This window comes from Bombus impatiens, unplaced genomic scaffold (genome assembly GCF_000188095.3).
Source record: "Bombus impatiens unplaced genomic scaffold, BIMP_2.2 scf_0217, whole genome shotgun sequence".
In the NCBI taxonomy this organism is placed as follows: Eukaryota; Metazoa; Arthropoda; class Insecta; order Hymenoptera; family Apidae; genus Bombus; species Bombus impatiens.
This window is the reverse complement of record NT_176636.1, coordinates 2,068,079-2,094,865: the sequence shown is the minus strand read 5'-3', so window position 1 is coordinate 2,094,865 and position 26,787 is coordinate 2,068,079. Positions and strand designations below refer to the sequence as shown.

At 40.2% G+C, this 26,787-nt stretch overlaps 1 protein-coding gene across 1 annotated transcript in view; it reads right to left on the bottom strand.

Moving 5' to 3' along the window:
* Window positions 1–439: 439 nt before the first annotated feature.
* The window catches only part of LOC117151446, an 80,210-nt gene continuing 53,862 nt past the window's right edge, over window positions 440–26,787 (bottom strand). Inside the window, exons 2-4 of the mRNA XM_033319789.1 lie at window positions 2,739–2,829; window positions 1,910–2,144; window positions 440–666 (exon numbers count right to left, since the gene is read on the bottom strand). Coding sequence (XP_033175680.1) covers window positions 651–666; window positions 1,910–2,144; window positions 2,739–2,829 — 342 coding nt within the window. The 3' untranslated portion in view covers window positions 440–650. The remainder of the gene's footprint in view (window positions 667–1,909; window positions 2,145–2,738; window positions 2,830–26,787) is intronic.

Genomic DNA, 26,787 nt, shown 5'->3' with positions numbered 1-26,787 from the left:
TACATTTCAATTTCTTGCCATTCTACTCGGATGACATCGATATCGAGTAATACAAGTTGACAAAAGCTTATTATTAATGTGAAATATTCATCAAACGTAAGACAAAGGTTTGTTAAATTTGTTTCTTCGATTTGTGAATATTAAGAAGAATATTAAAATTAGTATTAATTTATTAATTTAATTCCATTCGTCGATTCCCAGTCGTTTTATCGGAAAACGTTACTACTGAACTGTACTATAAAAGTATAGAATTATCTTGTAACTGAAATGAAAGACGTGGAAGAAACTCAAAGAGATATCAATCGGCTGTACATATCTGTAATGGATGCGATTAGAAGGCGTTGACTGTCAGCAGAATAAGAGACTCGTTTTCGACGTGGAACCGTCCGCGACAGTAATGGGCGTTGCGTGATATAACTCGTCACAGGTGTGTTCACCACGATATCTCCATATGTTGTACGTCTCTTTCCCAAGGCTTACTTCCTTACTTCCACCCATCCTACGCTGTTAAACATCAAAAAAATTTGTCTTACAAGCAAAACCTGCCATCGATTGGCATCTCTTCGCGGCAAATCTTCTTCGACGAATATGGACGCAAATTTTCTTCATTCCCACGTTACGTTATTTCCACGTCGACAATTTGCACGCTGTTACTCCATTTTATTTCTATTAACAGAGAATAGGAAAAAAGAAGATGGTTATCGTAGATGGATATATTTATTGATATTTATAACATTCTTCTCTTCCCAAAACACTCAAGTTGAGATAAGAAAATTCTCGAAATATTAGGTTGTTTGGAAAGTGTCAGACACGCCTTTTACAACGATGCATCTTTATGCAAACATGAAACCTAATCTGTCGAACGTTTTTGATAGAACAAAATGGATCATACGTAATTCGATAAAATAATATAAAACGGGAAATGTGCATTCATTACTTCCTTATAAAACGAAAGAAACTTTTCCGACCACCTAATACAAAGATGCCTTAACACTAAACTGTCAACTTGCAATATGGGTATACCTAAGCGTGTTATGCGTAATTAATCAAAATAAAATTAATATAACGAAATAGGCAAGTATATAAAATTGTTGAGAATTGTGGATCTCTGAAGTCGAAATAATGTTATAGGAACACTAAATTTATATCGAGTTTTAATATTAAAATAGTAATATATTTATTTCATGGACGATTTCTTATATATTCATCGATACACACTTGCACGCGTCTCAGCACTTTCCTCTGTACCCGACTGTTAACCGACTGACTAGTTCACGTTCATCTGTTTCGAGACACCGCGCTCACACATACCTCCACACACTGATATTCACATACAAGTATCTCTACTGCGCATTTAACCCAGTCCAGCACAGAAAATTATACATATCTCAACAAAAGTGAACGCTAATATTCTCAAAAACGCTTTAAAAATTTTTGAAAAATAAAAAACCTGATCTTCCATGCTTCTATCGTTAACCCTGCTGCGAGCCTTCAGCTTTTACGTTCGAATCTCGCTCTTATTTCGACGATCGAGAAGACCGATGATTTACAAAATCTCTGGCGCGTTTGCTTCGTTTTCCTCTGCAATGGAGGAAGCTTGTCAGTGATAGAAAAATAAGGATCGATGATTGCTCGGTGTTTCCTCTCGAGCTTGAGAAATCTGTTAGTGACAGAGAAATACGATCGAGTGGAAGATAACCGAAATAACGCAACAGGGCTAAACCAATGCTCAGCCATTTGTAACTCGAAAATCGAATCTGAAAATCTTCTGCGCCGTCCTCTTCTTCTTTAACCCGTTCGAAAACCCGCAAGAAAACGAAAGAAAAGGTCGTTAATCACGGCCGCAGACCGGTGGCCGGATTTCGCTGGCGACAAACAGCCGTAATCATACACCAAGCGTATTACTTACCGCGAAACGTGGGTAATATGAACTGAATCACAGCCGTGGTGATTCCCACATTCCCGGAATAGCGTCACGCCGACGAGGCCGAGTTCCAACCCCATCCACAGGCCGCCTCCTTTCTCTCGGCAGTCTGTCGGATCGTCAGCGACCAAACCTAAAACCGCGACATCCACGACGAACCAATTAGCTTCTCGAACACAAAAATTACAATCTCTGGAAAGGATATTTCGTATTATCGTAGCTAGAGCGGCGGATAAACGGAAATTTGTAAAATAAGAAGCAGACACAATGGTGGAGTAAGTCAGAAGGAACAAGCAATGCGAGAAACACTAGAATTTTAGAAAAAAGTGTCGTAATTGACAAGGACAATCGAGATGACCTGTTATCGACAGATGTTTGGCTCGACGATATTAGCTTTTAGTTTTTTTTTTTTTGTTAATGTTGTTTATACTAAATGTTAATTATTTTATCAGAAGTCATTATACACAAGTATGGATTTTCAACTTCCATTTGTCCGTCAAGGTGTAGAAAGACACCATAGGTTTACAAAATGGATTTACGTTTGATAAGAGCGACGAATAAATATATTGAGTTGGCACCAATTTTCCCAATTTTACAGTTTCACGCCGTATTTACGTATTGACGATTATGTTAAATTCTACCAACAATATGTATTAATAAACAAATTGTGTAGCATGAATTGCCGTTAATAATATATTAACCCAATAGGTGTACAGTTATTACAATAATAATAATAATAATAAAACAAATGTATTAATAAAATGATAGTACATCGCGAAAGTATTAAATGCAAATATTATATATCGCTACTTACTCATTGGTTTTAATGGTTTTTTAACGATTGTCTCAAACAGCAATTCTCCTAACGACTCCCTCACTTCTAAAGATTGTTGTATTTTATTTGTCTACAAAAATAAGAATGATAAATGTACAGATTGTATTGGGTTGGTAACTAAGTGATTGCGGAGTTTGTCATTAGGTGGTACTGACAAAATCCGCAATCACTTAGTTGCCAACCTAATATATACAGTGGCACAGTTTCAGTGCAAAAGTTAATAAAATTCACAGTGTATCGATTATAAAAAAAAACGTCGAAATGTTTCTTACAATACACGCGATACGTGCGTACGTTATTTTTATGACAGCAATGATAGTTGGAAAATAATTTCCGAAATCGTTGCATGCTTATTACGTGTTTTGTGTTTTCTACGAGAAGAAGAATACGGTGGATGGAAAAGCGAAAAAGGGAAGGGCAGTCGAGTAGCTAACCGGCGAAACGGCCGGAACAAACAACCAAACGGCCGAAGAAAAAGCTGGATACGCCGTCTGCGCGGCGCCTCGCGATTTTCGAATTCTCTGCTCGCGCGTGTGCCTCGGTCCTCTTGATAAGCGTTCGTGCTTGATCGATCGCGGACTGTCGTGGCGGATGAGACACGCGATTAAAGAGAATTCCACGGTCGAGTGTCTGATTCTTGGATGACAGTTTGGGGGGATGAAAGGTCGACGACTCGTCGGGTTTGCTTCCGATTTTCGAAGCAAAAATCCTAAAATCGTCATTGCTAGACTGCGAAATTCGATGCATTTATAGGACGCTTAAAATTACTAAAACGCACGCAATATGAAAAAATATACGAAATATCCAGAGTACGACGCTTGTTATAACGTTCAACGAAGGAAATAAATTACTTAGCTTCCACTTGTTTAATCACTTGTTTCTAAAAATACGAAATTACATAAAAAACCGCGCTACAGTCATTTCTGACACTGAGACGTCTACCGAGAGACGACTGATGGATTTCCTTCAGCAGAATGGAATTTTCATAAGTTCTCGTAAACGCGTGAAAGTCTCGTCTGAGTTTCACGTCCTCGTGATATTTCCTTGAATCTAACGAGATTGCCGTAATTTTTGATTATTTAACATCACCAAGAAGTGTATCTTACGTGAAACCTATCCGATAGTTTATTTTCTAAATATTTTTCCAAAAGTGAAAGACGCCAGAGTTTTAGACAAATAGAACGAGATTTCCAAAAAGAATGAAAATTCAATAAAAAATTAGCAAGATAGAAAATAACCAACTAAACTGGAGGAATTTCAAATAAAACAGGATTTTCGTAAAATTTCAAAGATAAAAATACGAAGAAATTGGGAAAGATTTAAACGAAAGAGAAGATAAAGATCAAGTTCGTTCGACGTATATGGATACTCGAGTTAATTCGGAAAAATCATGCGGAGGAATAGTTCGTCGGGGTAGTTTTCAACGCCATAACAACGCGAATCTGATCGACGGATAACGAGGCGAAAGTGGGAACGCCTAATTGTTGAACGATCTCGTGAAGGAACCCTCGACCGCGATATGTACAATTATCCGGCAACTACTCGGCCCGATTCGTAACAGTCTTGCCGTGTACAACGTGCAGGGACCTCGAATTGTATTTCCAGGAGCCGACTACCCGAGGTTAATTGAATTATCTCGTACGTATGCAGCCTGCCACCCATCCGCCACGGAATATCGCATTAGAATTCGAATATCGTCGACCAAGACCGATGCATTCGGTTCCCTCGTGAAATTTCTATGTGGAATGAAATTACCGATCGAAACATTATCATCTCTTTTATCTTGCAGCAGAGTAAAATTTTTCTTTTCGATATTCGATGAATAGCAGAGGTAGGAAAATTCGATAAAAAAGTAATTAACAAGATTTCCGGTTAAAATAATCTGCGTTTCGATTAGTACAACTTTGTTCATTTTCTACCATCTTCATCCACGAATTTTCTTACAGAATACTTTTGTCAATAGCATCGCTTGCATTTTTTTTTTTTTATTGAAAGTTCATATATGATAACAAAATGTACGATAGCGATCTTGTAATGGCAACTGTAATACTTTCACATGGGTAGATATAACCTTGGGCTGAATTTAAGAAGCAACAAGTGAAGAATAATTTTTTAAATGAAGTACCTGCTTCTCAAGAAGGAATAACAGATATATAAAATAACTTGAAATTTCTATACATTCGTAAAAACAGAGATGACCTAAGAATGTTGTCGTAATATCGTAATACAAGAAGGTGGACGATAAAGATAAGACGACCAATATTGTACGATATAACTTGCCGCGAACTAATGCAATTTTCCTTTCTTTCCTCCTCCTTTTTTATTTTTTATTTTTTATACAATATAAGACTTGCGTCGTACTATGAAACGTAAAAGTACAATAAAGAAGATAGTCGAACCATTGATAGCGCGCGATAAGTAAAGATTCATCGATAGATGTCGACAAGATGGAAATCAAGAGCAAAGTAGAATATTCGCGGCGAAGATCAGACAATTAATCGAACGCGAAATAGCAAATCGAAGAAGAAACCACCGCGGCTCGGCCCTTTTTCCTCTCTGTTTTCCCTTTCTTTCTCCCTCTGCAGCCCGTTTACCCAAACTATCAATTGATGTCGAGGCACAAACAGCGGCGGCACGGTTTACACACACGCAGCTGCACCCCCGAACAGCGTCGATCCAAACAGAGCGGATATATCTGCTCGTCCATCTGTCGTTGTGTAACGGAACACCGGCTAATAGTATTAGAAATATATATATATATATATATCTGACTAAACTACCCCGCTGTCAAACCACTCGATCGACGCACCCCTGCCCCTCCTTTGGATTACGTCTCTGTAAACGCCTCTCTATCCAGTTCTACCCCGAAAATCTGCTAAAACGACTCATTGTGCTCGTGCACGGCACTGTTGAGTCACCGTTACGCTTCATCTCGATGACTCCGTTACGTGTTTCCGGTTGATTCTTAGCGGTGGACACGATGTTCTTTCGAAAACGAAGATCGTTAATACGGTTGAGAATAGGGGTAGGTTTGGGGAATTGTGGCAGCTACAGTTAAATATTGCAAAGATTGTAGGAGATTCTGTGTAGAAATGTTCTTAATTAATTTCTTTTTCATTTGTTCGTAGGAAAGTTGTTGTCGGTTCTTTGAGAATCGAAAATCATCGATACGGGTGAAAGTAGGGGTAGGTTTGGGGAATTGTGGCAGCTACAGTTAAATACTGCAAAGATTGTAGGAGATTCTGTGTTGAACTGTTCTTAATTAATTTCTTTTTCATTTGTTCGTAGGAAAGTTGTTATCGGTTCTTTGAGAATCGAAAAACATCGATACGGGTGAAAATAGGGGTAGGTTGGAAAAGGGGCGCGATTAAATACATATTGGAATAATCGTAGAAAATTCTGTGTAGGGATTTTATTAATTTCTTCTTTGATTTGTTTGTGTGAAAGTTACCGACGATTTTTTTTAGAATAAAATCGAAGACTATTAATAGAGATAAAAATAGATGTAAGGTTGGAAAATTGTGAGTCTAATTGGATATTGGAATAGGCGTAGATGATTCTGTATGGAAGTATATTTAATCGGTGTCTTCTTTGATTTGAGACGATATTAATTGTTTATTCTTTTTTTTTATTTTTTGTCAAACAACCGCACGAGAATTTTTGCAGAGTGTTACGTAAACTGTAACTCGCCACTTTCTCGAGTCGCTTCGCTGTTTTACAACAGAAAACTGCTTGAAGAACTAAGAAGCTTCTCAAAGACACGTCAAAGAACCCTTCAATTAAAAGAAGCAGACACTCTGCTTGACAATGGCCCAATTAACCTTTCTTGAAACTTTTAGCAAGGAAGCTTCCAATACAATAACGAATCCGCGTGTACCGAAGAAAGTACAAAGATCAGGAAAATTGGAAAATTATTTCTAACTTTCCTTCGTTTCTAAGCAAAATCATTCCTCTCAAAAAGAATCTTTCTTCGAACAAAATTTCTAAATTGTCAAATCCAAACTTTAAATTCTTTAAACTTTTAAACTCCAACGACATTTCCTTGTAATTTTTATTCGCTCTTCCAAACAAACCATTTTTTTTAACATTCCTTCTAAAACAATTTCTTAATTTCCAAACCAAAAGAATTTCGTCCAGAAAATTTTCACGATAAAATTTATTCCTACGATCTCTTTCATCTTTCCAAGCAAAGTAATTTATTCCCAGGAAATTTTTGAATGTGGAAGCAGAAAGAATCCCGTGCCTACGAAATCTTGGCAATAAAATTTCCACGCGATTTTCATTCACCCTTTCGACCAGAGTCACCTGTTTACCAGTTGTGGTTTAAACCGGAGGACTTCAGCGACTATAGTATCTTCTCTAGTATAGTATCTTCTCGACAGGCATGCAACGTCCACCTTCCGATTGTAAACGTGGACGCGACAAGGGTTAGCACGGGTCATGCAAAGCCACGTATTTCCGTCTGCCGTCACTCACCGCCGCCCTACATTGTTGCGTTTGCACCGATCTCTTCGAAAAACGCGCAACGAACGTCGTGACAAGTTGAATTTTCTACAAAAGCCCGGCAGTAAACCGGAGTCAAAGCAGATTCCTGCTCTTCGTTGCTCGTGTACTGGACGCGAGCCATTATTAATGTCTTGTGGCAGGAAATTTCAATTTTACTCGACGCGATATAGGGAAATTGTCTACTTGCTATTTACACGTATACTCTTCGATTCATCGGTTGTTTAACGACGACTAATTTACTAATTTAAAAATAATTTTCACGACGATTAATTTTGCGGTTGAATTAATTTTAACGACCAAGAGTTTTACTTATTCGATTTTTCTTCTCGTTGGAAATTTATGTGCACATAGATTTTCTACGAATATACTAGTTACATATAATCTTGCATCATTCTGTGCTTAATTTTTCAGCAAGTTAAATCGAGCTTTCCGTCAATCGATGTTCAATTTTCTAGAAATCTACATTTGTTTTTCCAGCAATGTGAGATTCATCTTGCGGCAACTTGAATTTCATTTTTCAGTAAATCTACATTTAGCTTCTCAGCGTCTTATTTATCAGAAATCTGAGAGTAATTTCTCAGCGATCTAATACAGATATTCTAGGAAAAATAAAAATTCCTCGAGACACGTACTACATTTTGATAAAAATATGTAACAGGCTCTACTGATCCATCAAAATTTACATTTTCTATACTCTCAGAGTTACACGATTATTGTTTCAAAATTATCAGAAGGAAGTATTTCAGCTGGAAACAAGGTGAAGCGTTGTCTATTCGTAGTTCGACTTGAAATAGTGACGCGCTTAGGCTGTCAGAGAGTCTAAAAGCGACGTATCGATTAAGCAGCGACGTTCTTCGGGAGAGGGAACACTGTGGGCTGGCAAGTGAAATTGATCGTGAGCATTAACCTAACGCGAAAGACTACGCTGCTCGATGTTCGTCTCAACTTCGTTTTTTTTTTCTCAAAATCTACGAAGAAAAAGCTTCAAACCTATCGGCACTGTCTTAGTCCATCTACGATCGAACTTATGCTAATTACACGACTTACGTATCAAGAGGAAAAATTCAAGACATTTTAAGGAATCCAAAAAGATTTTCGGATTTATTTTTTACACTTTCCCTTCGTCTTCAAACTCGCGGAATGTGGTACACGATTAATTCGAATTCGAATTTTCTACTCTTCGATTCACAAGTATCTACGTTGACTGCCATTCGATGACTTCTGTGCGAAAAGAAAAAATTCAAGAAGCTTCTTTTTTCATTTTTCTTTCGTCTTTGAACTTCTGAAACATGTAATCGATTCGAGTTCGCGTTTTCTTGTCCTTCGAGCGAGATTACGTCGAACAGATCCAAAGATTTGATGACTTCTGTATAAAAAAGGAAAGTTCAAGAGAAGAAACGAACCAGACATTTTAAGGGAAACGACAATTTGACGGAATTTCTTTCCTCATCTTTAAGCTCGTGGAATGTTGTTGATTCCAGTCACTCTTCAACCGTGATTACGTTAACCATAACTACCACATAAAAGAGAAATATAATAAATTGTATTAAAACTCTGATATTTGATTAATCCTAACGACTACTCGATACAAAGGTATCTGACTCATACACACGTTTATTGCTTCTGCTCAACGTTCAACGCTTATAAAAACATCAATGAACGTCGATAAAGCTGGATGTTGCGTGGACGATAAAGCAAAGGAGAGCTTCGTACTGAAGCGCGATGCACGAAATTAATCTGTAAGCAGAGTGATAAATCGTGAAGCATAGATGGCCAATGAGAGATACAAAACGCCTAATTACTCGAAGAAGCAGCGGTAATAATCGCGATGCCGAGGATCGAAGCGACGATCGTGCAACGTTTCTCTCCGCGAAACACGCGAACCACGTCATTATTTCATTGAATTATTAATTCTCGCCTCTTCGTTTCTATCTTTATCTATGGATATAAAATTATAATTTTCCGCCCCTTTCGTTGTCCCTTGTCTCTCCATTTATTTTCCCTTTGTTTCTTGTTTCGTTTTTACCCTGCACGTAGAAGCTCCGACGCGTCGACGACGCTCAAGCGACCAAGGGACAAGTTTTCCCTGGCTAAAACTATAGTTTTCTTGCCTTCTAGATAAAAGTCGCGGACATACGACGCGATTTTATTTTCCTTCCACGGTCTATGTCTCTATAAGAGCGCTAACGTCTCACGTTGACAGAGGAGTATGGTTTATCGCATATTGAAACAAGTTTCCGCGGTGACACGTGCCTTCCAACTGTTTAGTCCATCAAACTGACTTTTTAATGCAAATAATCCGACGACAGACTCGCGAATATCTCTGAACAGACAGAATTTCATAAGAGTCTGCTGCAGGTTATTTCCGAAAGCCATCGAAGAAATCTTCATTCGAACGTCCGTTTGCTCCAACGTTTTCGGACAGTTCACCGCGCGCATAATTCTACATCGATAAAAATTAAGGTACACAACGAAGATACGAAGAGCGCGGTAGCATTTAATTAGACGAACTCAGAAGTTGCGTGCATTGATAATAATCAAAGGCTCGACTGGATCAACTTAAAATCTAATCGAAGCAAGATTATAAAATTGCGGAACTTCGTCAAACCCAACGTCATCCTCGCCTAAGGATACCCGTAATTCAACGAAACGTAAACTCACGCACATGCAGTTAAAACTTGTACGTCAAGTTGGCAGCTAGTACCTTCAACATTAGCAACTTCGCGGTAAATGTTTGAAATGCAATTCAGTTGCTCTCGTCTCGGCTTCGCGTTTACATATCCGTGCGTATCTTCCTTAAAAAAGTTGGTTCGCCAGGCAACTCGGAAACGGTAAGATTCAACGACGTTAAATCCCGAAACCAACAATTTCTCGATATCTCGACCGTATCCATTGGAATATAATTTTCATTTCGGGATTAACCTAACCCCAGAACGACAGAGTCGAACCACACTCTATTAATCTTCGAGTCTTATCCAAGTAGAATCACGAGAAGCCCAGAAACCTCGAAAAATCCGAAATTCTAAATGCCGAATGCCAACGTCAACGATGCGGATGATTCAATGGCGCGTGAACCGACATACCCGATGGGGGGGCTCGAATTTTCCAACGGTTAGAGAAGTTGCAGAGAGGGCTACGAGCGAGTCAGACCTCACCGCGGAGGGTAAGAAACGACGATGGTTAATTAATGGATCGGCACGCGAGGAGGGCCCGATGGGCAGGCTGCCGCGTCTCGGTTCCCCTGGTCCCCCGACCGGTGACGTGAAAACGCGCCTAGCTGCATCCTCTTCTTTCCAACGTGGGCCCGTTTCGGTTCTTCGTTCGCCCCTCCACAGCTGGCCACGAATCTCGCGGCGGAGCACCGAAAACCCCCCCTATTGTCGGGCTGTTTTGTCCCGTCAGTCCTGGCCGCGCAATGCGATATCTATGGGTTTCTTTTGGGGGCCTGTGCCGAAGCCGCCATTATACCGGCTCGCCAACCCTCCCCTCCGAGAACCCGGACTCGCCCTCTGCCCCCCTCCTTGTTGTACCCCTATTTAGCGATGGGCATTGAATCCTCTCGCTCTCGTTCTACGTGACACGCGTGCTTTCCAGAAATTTCACGCACCTCGTGGCTAAAACTTTGGTTCGGACAAAAGTCAGATTCGAGACGGTCTTACGGCGCGGTACAGCGACCGAGAACAGTATCGGCGAGGTATCGTATTCGTCACAGCATTTACGAGCTTTCGGGCGCAAGCATATCGAGCTTCGTATCTTTTCTACGACTGCACGAATTTGATACGTAGCACTTGGACTGTATGGTATAGACTGCACCTACTGTACGTATTATATTGTACGTACTGTATGTAGTAAATGGAATGGATGGAATGGAAGAACCTGGTAAAAATACGCTTGGGTAGAAAATAAATAGCTAGGTATTTACATGGCAATACCGTTTGTAGCCGCTGTATAGGATTATGCTGTTATTAAGTTTATGATTATGGGCTTTACCGCGAACCTTGTTCTGGCTGAAGAGCAGCGTTTATACGGTGTTTGTGTGTTTTCCAAACTTTTGTTCGAGAATTTTCCTCCGCGACAAAGGTGATGGAGGCCGATAAAAGGACGACAGTCGTTATCGGAGGAAGGAAGGGTTGGATATAAAGATAAACGATCGGAATGGATTCCGAGGGTCCGTTTGTCGGATTTCTGTGGATCCTTAAATATTTAGACAATTAGGACGAAAGTATCCTACATTAACATTAAGCACCTATATTGAGTAGCAGAAAAAACGTGAAAATGAAACGTGTTCACGTTAAATAGAAATCTGTGAAATTTACCTGATCCCTTCTGTACTACCGAAACTCATAGAAACCGAAATGCCAAGCTAATCCTCGATCAGGGACCTACATACGTAGCGCAGGAAGAAGCGATTACATGCTCGAGGCCATCGCTAGCGCGAGCGCGGACACGGTTCACAAGGGACGTGACAGGCTGGCGGGACAAGTCGACTGCCTCTCTTTCTACCCTTTCACTGGGAAACGTGTGTGGAAGCCGCGGAGGACCGGTGCCCTCTCGGTACCTCTAGTTTCGCCTATTCACGGCGGCGCGCACGTCGAAAGGGATGAAAGGCCACGGGAACCGACACGACTACCGACCAGTCCGCCTCTGGACCCTTCTTCGAGGCGACAGAAAGAGCCGACGTTGCTGTGCGTCCTCCCTTCTCTTCTGCTCACTTCCCCTGCCTCCTTTGTCCTTCTCTCACGTCCATTTCTCTCGCATTTCGTCCCCTTCTTCATCCGCCACTTCTTCTCCTTCTTCTTCTCTTTCTACTGCTACGCTACGATCGCCTACTTCCACCCTTTCTAGCTCTTTAAGCAGCCTAATTATTGCCCTATCGACATAGATGTCTTGGATCGGATTACGCCGACAGAACCTCGGAACCCCTTGGACAACGATCCGAATTTTCGGAGCCTTTTTAAACCATCCAGCTTCGCCTCGTGATCCCCGTGATTACGTTGATCGAGGTAAAGAAGGTGAGAGGAAGATGGAGAGAGAGAGAGAGGGGATTTCTTTCGAGAATTTTCCTTTGTCTCGATGAAGATTATAGTGTTTTTATAAGGATGATTTTTAGATCAGTCTGTGAAGAAAGTTTGTGAATGTTTGGTCGCTTTTACGGTTCCATTCTATTCTCACCGTTTGCTTTTTTCTCGATGAAGATCTTGGTGTTTCCAAATGTCCAAATTGAACAAATTGTGAATGTGAAATACTAAATAAAAAAAAAAAGAACCCTGAGGAGACAATTCTGGGCACTTCGATCATTTTTGAGATTTCGTTTTATCTTTACGATTTTCGTTTCTGTCGATGGTGTGTTTATAATGTGATCTTTAGGTTACGTTATGAAGAGAGTTTCCGAATTTTTCCATTTTTTTTTCTTTTTTTTTTTTTGTTTTTGGTTTGATTTTTATTCTCACGAAAATTTTTATCGTAATATTTTTGATTCCGTTCGTTACGATTCTACTTCATCTCGAGGGAGATTCTGCTGTTTCTGTAACGCGATATTTGGGTTAGTTTGTAAAGGAAGTTTGGAAATTTTGGTTTGTTTTTATCCTTAAAATTCTTCTTTGCTTCTTCGATTTTTAGGCGAATCCGTAGAGAAGGTGTGCACGTTTCTTACGAAGATTTTTATCGCAACATCTTTTATTTTACTCTTACGACGTTGCTTTGAATTAAGAAAAGGAAACGTAGAATCGTACGGTAACATAACTTTTAATTGATTTAGCTGCGTGGGAAGTTAGAAAGACTATATAGTGGAAATGTTAGAAACTTTCCATCTCCTTTTTTTTGATATTACTATTTTACGTCAACTGCACACGGGAATCTAGTTATAAAACAAGCTGAGTAACGTAACAAACATAGTGTAAGGAGCGAGCTTCGACGCAAGTTATTCTTTTTACCCGTAACCCACTTTACAGGTTGTTCTTCAAGGTAATTATTGTTGTAAGAATGCGTAAGTTGCACGAGTACGTATTGTTTGTTTTGTAGATACTTTCCTGTTACGCTTGGAATCTCCGGTATACGCTTCTTTGTTGTGACAGAATTTTACGACAAATACAACTAAATGAAACTGCAAGTTAAAATTGCAGTTTTTCTATGGCACTGTACTGTAGCACCATATAATCATGCGATAAATTCGTAATAGCATTCAGTCACAAGTTTCGATATTAACTTCCAGTACACACCGTAGACTGATCTAATAAATTATTCGCATCATACCTCTTCCTCCAACCTAATTTCATTTCTTCTCGGATGAATTTTTACCCTTGCTTAATTATAATCGTACATTTATCATTGTCGTATCATTTATCAATCGTACATTGTCACGAAATTTTCTTCGAAACTACGTTAATTTATTAAGAGGGTACCGTCGATTATAGACAAATTTAATCAACGAAACGAAACATCGTATAAGTAAAGCTAAATTGTGAAGTATAATTTTCAACACTCATCCAGCGGAGACATTGCTACCACAGCCATGAAATATTTCACTTTATGAAACGAGCAGTCCATCAAGTCCACTTCTCACCTTTACGTAATAATTAAATTTAAAAAAAAAAAAAAAAAAAAAAAAAAATAAAATCACCGTTTAATCGAGTAACAGCGCTTAGACACGATCTAGCAAACAATAATTCACGACCGCCTTCGCCTGCAAGTATTAATTAAAATTTCCCTCGCGTAAATTTCCCACTCGTAATACCAGTTAAGAGTTAACCTACGCGAACGATCGTTTAATTGCGACTATGCGACTGTGGTGTCTAATTATCCAACGAAAATGAACATTTCGGAGGGTTAAAGGCGCGTGATGGAGGAAGAAATTGTGAAGAAAATCTGCCCTGCCTCGTGCAGGGCGAAAAATATCACTCATCGGAAGTAAGGTTGTCGATGCAGCCAGCACATGAATATCCAAGCACACGGCGGCCATCGATAATTCAATATCGCACGTACAAGTCCCCTTTTGTCGTGGCATGTCACGCCATAATGACGCGTCTCGTTCCTCGTGAAAATTTCATTCCGCTTTGCAAGACCTTTTCCACCCCCTTGGTACCGATGAAATTCTGCTGCTGCCTGTCGTTCTACTCCTTGTCGTTCGCCTCTCCTGTGATCCCAGCACTTCCGTTTCCATCCACAGAAACGATATAATTAATATCGGCGAAGGTTCGCCTTATAGACGATTCGCCGGAGGAAATTGACTTTACGGGATACCGGTGAAAATTGTTTCTCGAATCGATTAGGAAGGGTCGTTCTGACGAAGGTAAATGGCAATTTGGCATCGTAGTATTGTGTTAGAATTTATTATACGTCTCTTTATCGAAGGGCTGTCTCGATAGACGCAAACGATAATTTCGAGGAATTGCGTGTTTCTCGAATTTCAATTTCGTAAAACTGAAATTAATATTTTTCCATCCTATATTCTCTCATTTAGAATTCCACGACTTTTAGTCCTGAATTTTAGTTTACTTTAGATTTTTTTAATTGCAGGACTGTTAATAATAATAATAATAATATATATTAATAATAATAAGGGCTGTCTCGATAGAGGCAAACGATAATTTCGAAGAATCGCGTGTTTCTCGAATTTCAATTTCGTAAAACTAAAATTAATATTCTTCAATTTAGAATTCCACGACTTTTAGTTCTAAATTTTAATTTACTTTAGACTTTTTTAATTGCAAGGCTCCTATTAATAATAATAATAATAATAATAATAATATATATTAATAATAAAAGGGCTGTCTCGATAAAGGCAAACGATAATTTCGAAGAATTGCGTGTTTCTCGAATTTCAATTTCGCAAAATTAAAATTAATATTCTTCCATCCCATATTCTTCCATTTAGAATTCCACGACTTTTAGTCCTGAATTTTAACTTACTCTAGACTTTCTTAATTACAGGGCTGCTATTAATAATAATCTTTGGTATAATAAAAATCCTCGAATTTTAGTTTCCTATGATTAACATCGATATTCTTTAGTTTATTTCGAATCTTACAAGTTTGATAAATATCAACCTAGTTTACATTTCTTTATCGCACTGTTATCTCCTCTCACGAGATAATTGGCGATCCGAGTTGTTCGAACGTTCGAAAAGCTGAATCTTTCAGACGATTTAAGTCAAGTTAGCGTACGTATATTTATCGCATCTTCGACTTTCATATCAAATGCATAAAAATCCTATTTCCTTACGAGATGTGAAAGCACGAAATTCCAGAAGAGGAAAGTGTTTCCCCCCGGCGGTGGCCACAGGCTCGACTTACTCGAGGAATCGGGGAAAACAGAAGGAAACTCTTGTACAAGTCTATCTATAGACGCGTTCCAGTTCGCGTGGCGGAATTCACGGTGGGGGATGTCGAGGGATACGATGTCCAGAACTCCGGTTCCGCTTGCTTAGACCTGGCTGAAACTTGCTAGATAGGATCGATGAAAAGTTTCGGACTCGCCCCGCCTAAGCCGTCTTCCTTCGACCAACACCTGCGATCTATACGACTGCCAGCCTTTACGTATTCATTTCCGAACGATCGAAAGCGCGCTGATTCGCCGGGGACGCTCGACTTTATCCACGTGGAAACTGGGTCTCTAATTCGTTGCCCCGCCGCTCGAGCTTCCATTCCGCGACTTTCACGTGGTTCTACTTGTTAAACGATCGCATTTCCCCGTGCTAAGACTCTTGTATATTTATTGACCTTGATTACTTTTTATACTTTTTCTCAAATATTCATGGTACGTTAAGATTCCTCGACCTACTATCCTTGGAACAACCACTTCGATGTGCTAACACACCTTCAAAACTCCGCTTCTCCAATTATGCGTCTCAGAATTGAAATAAATCAACGATCTTGTGTTCTTCATCCCGAAATTCTCATCACAGCGTGTTAATATTCCTTAACCTGCCACGTTAACGTTCCTCCGGTTCTCGAATTATGCATTTCAAAATTTGAATAAAATAATTTCTTGCTATACTAAATATATTCTCCACCCCTAAAGTACTTATGGCAGCGTGTCGATATCCCTCAACCTATCAGCCCCAAGATATTTACTTCAGCGTACCAACGATCCCCTATTCTCGAAGTCCATCCCAACGTTTACTCATCCTGCTCCAAATATCTTGATATTTTCTTTAAAAAAAAAAAAAAAACCCTATTCTCTAGACTGTCACCCTAACGCACAAAAGTTCACCCCGCCACTGAAAACGCCGCCGCACTGCAGCGTGTCACCGTGCAGCGGTTAAAATCGCTGGCCTAACCCAAAGCCATCCAACTGCCAGCTGGTACGATTCGATTCGCGCGAATAATCGTAGGGATAGCTTCTAATTAATTCAGAGGCGCGGAAGGTTGGCTTCGCGGCCTCGCATAGGCGAGCCGCGTGGGTGGAAAGGGTTGCAGGCAGCAGACCTGGACACCAATCGCGAAGTCCAGAGTAGTTCAGCCTTGCACAAAACGTTTGGCTCGCGACACCAGTTACTTCCCGGCCACTTCTATGCGTCTGCGTTGCCTCTGGGTGGCGTGGGGGCGAATGGGATGGGTTTCTAGCCTCCTGGCGAACAAAATGGTGCCACCAGCTATCTACGATTTTAGACACCAACCCTGCGCGATTATCTAGAACCAACTTGAGGTAGTTTTTCTTCCATCAGTTCTGTCGGACGAGGTTTTCAGCGAGGCGAATTATTTTCGTGTCAGCTCGAGGTTCACCTTGGAAAGCAAGAACAGGGGTGTAAGCTAGTGCGTAAAGAGACTGCGGGGTGTTTTGTGGTATTATTTGTGGTATTATTTGCGGTATTTCTATGGCACGATGAGTCACTATGAATTGCCATTCTCTAATATTATTCATTTATCGTCACCGTGACTGTAAGTGGACATTCTCATTGGTAGATAGAATAGTGTTGGTTTAAAAGGGGTTGGAAAGTTCTTCGAAACATTTTTCAACGACAGTGGACGATTATGGTTATTCGCGTCGATACGTAATTTGTATCTGCATATTTAGTCGCTGCATAGGAAACTGAATCGCTCGCAAGCTTTTACTTCGCTGATAAATATCAGCCAAACCGAATCCCTTCGCAGTTTTTCATCGATTGATAAACATTATCCAGTGAATTTTGTTCTATCGTTAATCATACAACATCTCTAGTGGAAATATGAAAACTTCTTTGATCGACTATTGTGAACATGCATTCGCGTGATTTTCTTGCATGGGATTCAGTTCGGAGAAAGCATCGTGAAATTGCCAAACGATCTAACTTTTTATATTTAGCCAATTTTATATTCAGCAAAAGTGAAAAACGATGCTTAATCGTCGGTTTTTGAATAGATGGTGTAACTGATAATTATTATCAGGGTTCACAATCTTCTACCAAAACTATCTTGGCGAGTAAGCCAGTAAGTCATTGGAAAGGTGCATTGAATCCTGTACAAGTTACATTGAATTAAACACATGATATTTCAAGAAAACTAACGTTAACTGTGGTTGAAGTTTCGTTCGACAAAATGACAATTTCATACGCTTCAATTTCATAAGTTCCCCATTGGGTTGTTCAGAAAGTTCGTGGAATTCTTAATCCCTTGCCCTACTATCCGCTGTAGAGGAAGCGAGTTTATTCGCGCTACATACTTAGACGTATCGTATAGCAATTTTATGCGGGTAATTACGATATCAACGTTGTCAACTGGAGGGTTGATAGGATATAATATCAGTAAAGGTACAGTATCCAGGATCTTCTGAAAAATTTCGCGACGAATTTTCTAAATAATCTAAAGTGGATACAGTTCAATTATCCAACTACGGGAAGAGACAGCAGCTTAAAAAAAATGTACGACCAGCTTCTTTCTACAACTCTGCAGTTATGAATATTCTGCATTCGAGTTTGGCAAAATTACAGTAAAATGCAATATTCTGCTAAAAAAAGCTCGCTACCATGTTTGCTGCCTTTGAACGAAACGTTGCGCAACGAAACAAGAAAAGCAATAATTCTACTGTAAAATATCGTCGTCCGAAACGATTACTCAAATAAACTTGTACTCTACAAGTTGATACTCGTAAACTGCGAAAATTCGAATCTTTACAATTGCAATTAATAAAATAGCTACGCGTGGATTTGTTTCGTTTGCTAAATATTTCAAAAATCCCCGTACCTTGTGCCATTCCGTTAATTTGCCACCAATTGATCCTTCAACGAACCTACTGCCTTCGGACAAACGCACTAACCAAATAGAAGCTACGTCTCACTTACCGACTATTATCAGGTTGTCCAAAAAGTTTCGTTTCGTTTTACGAGGAAATAATAGACGCGCAACGTTTTATGTTTCATATTATTTTGTTGAATTGCGTACGATCCATTTTGCTCTGTCGAGATAAACACCGTGACGTTTTACAGACTTGGTTTCGCGTTTGTACGAAGCTGCACTGTTGTAAAAAACACATTTGCGAAGGAAGACACTTCTCGGACAAGCTAATACAAAGATCCTCGCACTTGTCTAATAACTTGCCACCATTTGATCCGTCGACGAACCTACAAATCAAATACAAAGTCTGTCGTCTTCAAATACAAAGCGATATTCGCAAACGAGAGAACCAAAGGGCTAAAAGACGACGAGAAATCGATGTCAATTTTCCAATTCTCCACCGAATACTTGGTCCTTCGACCATTCCGTATCTTTCGACACTACATACGTAATAAAACCGGCATTTTTCACCCCGGTGGAGAGCATCCTCTCTTGAAATCCAACGCGAAGTCGTAAGAACACCTCGTGGAAGGCATCCACGGTGGAGCACGGCTGTTCTCGGAATGCCGGGAAACGGGAATTCTTGGAACGAATTCCGCGTGTCTGTTCGCGAGGACTGCACGAACAGAAAAGAGAGAAACAAGGGCAGAAGGGAAGAACGGAAGGCGGTCAGAGGTTCAGGAAACACGATCCATCGGCGTTTGGCCGTGAAAACCGCTCGAAGATGGAGGAAACCCATGGAAAATTCCGGCCATTCTATACTCCACAATAGGAATGCTCGCGTGTGTTTCGGAAATTCTCGAATGTTACGCGGATTGGAGAGGGCAGGGTTGGGGGAGAGACGTTTCTATTATGGGCGACGCTTTTCTCCTCACTCGAGTCGAGGGTGCACAGGGCGTCGTGCATCAGCGCGAAACATTTTGTGCGCACGAGGGCTCCTTTCTTCGGCGTAGCTCCGGCTGTAAAAACAGACGCAGAGGTGAGCGCCAATAGAGAAACGCCCTTAGGGAACACCCTGGTCCGCCATAGTACCGCGAGAAACCCCCTTGCAAATCGCAATTTGCATAAATATTCGCATAATTAAAGCGTCCTCGGCGAGACTAGGACGGAGTTGCACGTTGTTTAAGTTGTACGAACAACATTCTCAAACTCGATCTTCGATTTTCCAGAGAACGATCAGATTTGTATACTGGCTACAAATGGTATTTTCTGCTGCCCTTATTTCTTCATTAAACGTATTTACTATTGTTTCACGTTGCGCGAATGATTTCAACCGATTTGATATATTTGGATTGAAATAACTGATATATGTAATTAGCGATTATGTTATAAGTAGAACGATGTGCTGATACTTTCTGCAATCATTTTATACTACAAGGCACCGATGGCTTTAGTATAATAACAAGGGAGCCTGCACTCAGATAATTGGTAATTATAAATAAATACAATACAATTAAATAAATTAATAAATTAATAAATAAAAAATAAATAAATTAAATACAATTATAAATAGAATGGGAATATTTTTTGTAACCAATGTACGTTAGGATGCATCACTAGCTTTTTAAATAATGATGGAAGAAGAAGATATCGTGTAGTTTAGGTGGAAGAACAAATTCCAGAAATGGGAAAATTATTCGAATAATCTCGTGGTAAGAAAGTTTGAGTTAGCGAGGTATCGGCTAAGAACTAATAAAATAACCAATGAAACAGCTTGACCAAACAATTAGTACTTGCGATATTTTACACGTGCTATCGAATTACGATGATTACTATCGAGAATGTTAACGTTAGCTGAACAAGCTTCTCGGCTTTCGACGAGTAGAAATTATACCTTGATAGGAAGTTGTGCTTCTCATTTTTATTACGCTTTCGTATTTTTGCTGTACTTACTTCTCATGAATTACCCTCCTCGTTTGTCGTGAATTATTCTCAGTAGCTTTTTCCAGCTTTCCTTTTGCTTCGTTCTTCAACGGAATCTTACAAGCTGCGAATTTTCGCACTGGTTTCGACGTTTTCTCTCAGCTCCAAATGCTAAATTTGTGTTTCCCATCGACTGTTCCGACTTTTTTTGCAAGTTTGAAAACCAAACGTAAAATAAATTACAAACGTTAGTCGAATTCTTTTTGTTCAAAACGTAGATGTTCGCTCGTCTCGTTACGATCTCCATTAACGATAAATCGTGGATTTTTATACGTTTACGAGAAACGTAAAAGTGCAGAGATATACAGAATATCCGAAGGCACGAACGTCACAGGAAAATATTAAGGTGGAGCTGTGAATCTGCTGCCTTCGGCGTAGCTGGCGTCTGTTAGAAACCGTCACTGAGGTGAGCGCCGATTGAAAAACGCCCTTAGGAAACACCCCGACCCGCCATCGTGGCGCGACAAAACCCCTTCGAGGTAAACTCCCGTTCCAGGACTGGAAATACTCGTCTCTTCATTTGACGAGGGGAGGGGAATTTCCTGGAATTTTCGTTTTTGAAAGAAGAGAGGGAGAGAGGGGTGGGTTTTTTTCCTTTGAAGAAGAAGCGAATAAAAGCTTGGAACAGATTGTTAAACAGGTCGTCGTTCCACTTCTTAACCGTTCTATTTCCACTAATTTGTAAACTGGGAAAACTTGAGTTTAAAACGATTATCACGTCTAATATTATTTTGTGCAGGGGTTTAAAGCAACTGTATATTTGCTGCTTTCTCAGTAGAATCTTCATTGTTCATTTCGTATCATCGTGAATTTGTATTCTTTATATCAATGACGTGAACTGGTTGATTACATCTCTTTGGAAAATTGAGTTGGAAGAGTTACGAATTAGGGCGAGGAAATAACGAATCTCTCTTGCGAAGTTGTGCAGGAATGCAACTGTCGTGGAATATTGTAATATCTTCTCAACATATGTCTATCTTACCTGAAAAGAAATATGGTCAGGTTTTTAGCAAGTACGACGACTCGGGATTAGATCTAGTTTATTGTAATAAATTGACTATTTGCAAGCTTCCATCTGTTCCAAGGTTTGTTCAAGAGTTCACGCCATCGAGCAAAAATGTTCCTCTTTAAGTGAATTTGTTATTCATGTTCCTTAAAAAACATTTATGAACATTTTCTCGTTGTCAAGGTTTTGAAAGTGAAGAAAGTCGATATCTTGAAGAGAGAATTCGCGTCGAATAGGTTTAAAAAAAGCCTCGCTACGACTTCAAACTCGTATTTTTCTGACCAACTTTGTCCCAAAATCCAGTAATCGCTCCAAGAGATATTCGATTTCTTTTTGCTAATTAAAATGATTTTTCTGACCAGCTTTGTCCCAAAATCTAGTAATCGCTTCAAGAGATATTCGACTTTTTTTTTTTGCTAATTAAAATGATTTTTCTGGCCAACTTTGTCCCAAAATCTAGCTCCAAGAAATATTCGATTTTTTTGCTAATTAAAATGATATAATTATTTGATAAATGTGTTTCGTATTTTCTGGTCCATTCTGCTTTATACGCGTATTTCAAATATTTTTATCTTCTTTTCACTTCTAACTCGCAGTTTCTTAACGCGATACACGCAACATGGTACACGAGAAATAAATAATACTAGCGATAGGTAGAATCGTCGATGGGTGGTAGGTTGGCGCGTTTTCCAGTGGAAACGGGAGGGGGCGGGGGAAATGGGGGCTGTAGAGGTTGAACGCAGGCCGCAACGTGGAACACAATGCGGCTCGTTTCACGGCCGGCGAATGTCAGCTGACATTGATTGCGCATCAGACATTCAGTGGCTGCGATTCGCGCCGGCCGCGCGTATTATGCGCCTCCGGCTCGCTTCCGCGCCAGCTCTGTAATTTATAATTTCCAACTACGTATCCGCTCCAGCCTCGACAACTCCCCGCTGCGACACGTTATGCGTTTCGTTTTCACCAAGTTTCACCGATCATATTCCAAGTGAACGATGAATTTCGTCAACGCGGAACAATTTCAAAGATCGACGTTTACCAACTTTGAATAAAGGAAAATAAATGCAGACGTTTTGTCACAGAAACGACGACGAAATTCATCGACGAGGAAGAATTATAAAAATTGATGTTTATCATTTTTGAATGAAAAAGAACACACGGCTGCGACGATTTCTTGCCGAGGAAACCTTTGTACAAAGATAGAGGAATTTTTGAACCCTCGACTGGTACAATTGTTTCTGTGCAAATTATAGGAAATATTCGAAGATGCAAAAATCCATAGAGTGCGCGTAATGCACAAAGACAAAATGAAATATCCAAACGACGATACTAGGTACAATATTCGAGCGAATCAATCGCCCATCGCGTCTCCGCTTTTCTAATTATACTCGCAGATACGAATTTGCAGAAATATCTATTGGATTGGCAACTAATTGATTGCGGATTTTGTCAATGCCACCTAATGACAAAATCCGCAATCACTTAGTTGCCGAGTCGACAATAACGCGTGAAACGAGCGAGGAAATCTCTGCTTAAATTCTATTTCTCTAACGAGCTTACGAAAATGAAAATTTCCATGAACATCCGCGGTCTCTGTCGACGACTGAAATTTCCTAACGCGAGACGTTATCAACGACGTATGTACCTTTCGTTACGCATTAAAGTGGAAGAAACGTATAAAAGGAGATGGAGTAGGAGCAAAGGAGAGGGATAGAATAGCTCGTGGGTCGGCATGAAGACATTAATCGCGATGCCGGCGACGAGAAAAAGCTCGAAACAGCCGAGGTGGGATGTTCGGCCAAGGCTTAACGATTGCCAGCAGCTGGACGGCCAGTTCGCAGAATTTATCATTATTCGATCATAACTCGTTAACCGTGCTTTCTTTATCGGTCGACGGATCCACGCGGATCCGGCTCGTTACAATCCTCTGCGCGAAATTTGCATGATTCCTGGCCACGAGTAATTCCGATACCCGGCTGTGATTTATCTTTTATCTCTGCCCCAACCACTCGCCGCTCGCTCTCCTTCTTCTTCCCTTTCATCTTACTTTGCTTTCGTTTTGTTTCGTGATTCGAGGAAAACGAGTTATTAAGCGGCAGTCGCGTTGCGAGGACGACTCGTTTTTCGAGCAGCGTTTGAGAGAAGATTGGAAAAAATGATCTTTCAAACGAAGAATTTTTATTGTATTCTTCGGGCTCGCGCGTCTTTAAATTTCCCAAAAATCCATCGACAGCTTATATGTAGCTACAAGTATAGGGAGCTACGCTGTTTTTATAATTAATCGATGTCGTCCGTTTGAAAATTCTCGAATTTCGAGCATTGGAGGGAATGTTTGAATAAAATGATCTTTCAAATACGCGAATTTGCAGAAAATTATTTTTCAATTCTTCTCCCGAATATTCAAACGTGGAAGATTGTGAAACGCAGAATATCGATGGATTTGAAAGGCAACACTTGGAACTCTCAAATAGTCGTTTTAGTACTTGTACTTTGCTTGGAGCAAAACGATACTATTCTATGCGTTTTCGACTTATTTTCTCGCGTAGAACAACTTCCTATCTACTTTTCAATTAATCAAATACACGTACGTGTACTTGACTTTCGATCTAGTTTTCAACTTCGATCTTCTCAAAAACCAAAACCTCCAACGCAATTTCGTTATTCTCTATTTTCGCCTTACTTTAACTCATAAAGTCTCTCTGACTTCGCTCGTACCACGAATTTAGGATCACCGTGTATTTAGTAGATGAAACCTGTTTGCGTTCCATTTCTTTACTTCCATTCGCGAAATTATCAAATTTGCACAAATTATCCACTTACATTATTAACTATATTAACATGCATTGAGAAAAAGAATTAGCAAAATTTTAAAATATTCCACACGATACATCGGAATACGAACATAAATCTTTTCCATACCAAGAAATCAACCACCTTCCCGAGCCAGCGCGTATCAAGTTCGAAACTTTATCGTATTAAACATCGAATACGAGGAGTTCGGATTCTCAAACAAATTCAAAAAGAAAAAAGGAAAAAGCAAACGATCAATCACGGTGGTAAAAACGAATCCCACGTTCGAATTCGGGTTAAGGTCGCTCGTAGCCGATTTCACTAGCTTCTCTTCTCCCTTCTCTCTCTCTCTCTCTCTCTCTCTCTCGTGAATCAACCACGTTGATCGTACCGGTGTTCCGCCGGTTCTCTCAGTCCGTCTTCCTATTCTCTTTCCTTCTCTCTTTTCTCCTTTTTTTATTTCCCGCGGCGCGTGCATTCATAATGGAGGCACGTCACCGGGGCCAAAGCGGAATTAATGACAGACGTCGAAGAGCGGTCGTGGAAACGCGGCAGCCGCGGTTTCACAATGGCTGCGAAAGCCGCGGCGAATACCGGGCCGCGTGCGACCTGGTGGGAGTGCCTCGGATAATAAGGGGTTATTTTCAGTAACCGGGCGGGGCACGGGGTGACATGTCACCACGTTACACGACCCGTTCCACGTGAAATCGCGCTGCCAGCAGCTACCACGGTTCATTGTTCCGGTGTCTTCCATTTTCGGGCAGATTCTTAGTCGAGTTCCTTCGGGATCCTCAGCTTCGGCGCCACGTTGTCGGTGTTTATGGCTTGGCGATCCATGGAATATATGTATGTGTAAAAACGATGATAAAGACGTTGTTGAAGAGTGACATAAAACTCGTATGTTTGAGATGAGACGCCTTTACCTTTTATCAACATTTCATATGTGTAAGAGAACATCAACGATAGGTCTTTCTAGTTGAGACGAGACAATTTTAGTATTCATCAACATTTTACACATATGTGTAAGTAGACATGAATGGGAGACGCTACTGTAATGTTTGAGATGAGATGCCTTTAGTTTTCATCAACATTTTATATGTTCAGGTGAACATCAATGATAGATTCTACTCTTATAGTTGAGATGAGACGCCTTTAGCTTCCATCAACATTTTGCATGTTCAGGTGAACATCAATGATAAATGCTACTCTTATGGTTGAGATGAAACGCTTTTAGCTTTCATCAACAGTTTACATATTCAGGTGAACATCAATGATAGATGCTACTCTTATGGTTGAGATGAGACGCCTTTAGCTTCCATCAACATTTTACATGTTCAGGTGAACATCAATGATAGATGCTACTCTTATGGTTGAGATGAAACGCTTTTAGCTTCCATCAACATTTTACATGTTCAGGTGAACATCAATGATAGATGCTACTCTTATGGTTGAAATGAGACGTCTTTAACTTTTATCAACATCTTACATGTTCAGGTGAACATCAATAATAGACGACATCTTGGTAGTTGAAACAAGATGTTTTTATCAACATTTTACGTAGGTAGACGTCATTGTCTTTGTATTTGAAATGAAATTTCTTTAGTCCCTGTCAACATTTTACATCTGTAAGTGGACATGAGTGATAGCCGATACCCTCGTAGTTCAGACGAGACACCCTTAGTTTCTATCAACATTTTACAAACTGACATCAATGATATTCGAAAAATCTATTATTTTCAAGTCACGTTAATCACAAAAATCCAATTAGTATTTTGCTCCAGTTTCTTACACTAAATACATCTTCAACGAATATCTTCTAACTCCTACGTACGTTTCCAGATTGGTTTCTAATCTTATCCATCGTAATCATGACGCTTATGTCTCGTTACAGTGCGAATGAAACTTCAAAATGTTTTCCACAACGTCAACAATATTTCATATATTCATATTCAACAATATTTCAGTCTGTGAATCTACGATCCCAATAAGTTATGCAATGTGCACGATGTTTCGCACGCTGCTACCACAAATCGCATCATCAACCCCGTGTACATCGACGGTAAATTTGATCAACCTTCAACGAACATCCTGTACCCAACGAAAATCCTGAAAAATCGTTCGTAGAAAAACCGACGACAGCAACAATGCCGTACAATTGGTCGATTCGAACAAAGCGTCGGTTGGTCCCGAATCTCGCAACGCCGCGAAACGTGACGCGGCAAAGGGACCATCGGTTTGCGTTTTCCGGTTGCGGCGGAAAGGGGGACGGGCGAGGTTTAAGCAGAAGCTTGCGTGGACAAGGCAGAAAATTAGCGACATCCGCATTCAGCGCTAAACCGTACTGCTGTCTCTCCGTCTCTCTCCTTTTTCTCTTTATCTCGCTCGGCCATTGTCGCCGGCTCCTCGACTGTGAAACTTTTGTTGAGGCCTCCGTTCCACGCTTTCCCTGGAAAGCCTTGGGTCCAGGCGAAATTCAACCACCCCCGAACCAGCGTCGCCGGCGTCGCCAACTTCGAATCGATACCGAAGAGAGGACCGTTTCTCGTGCGGAATC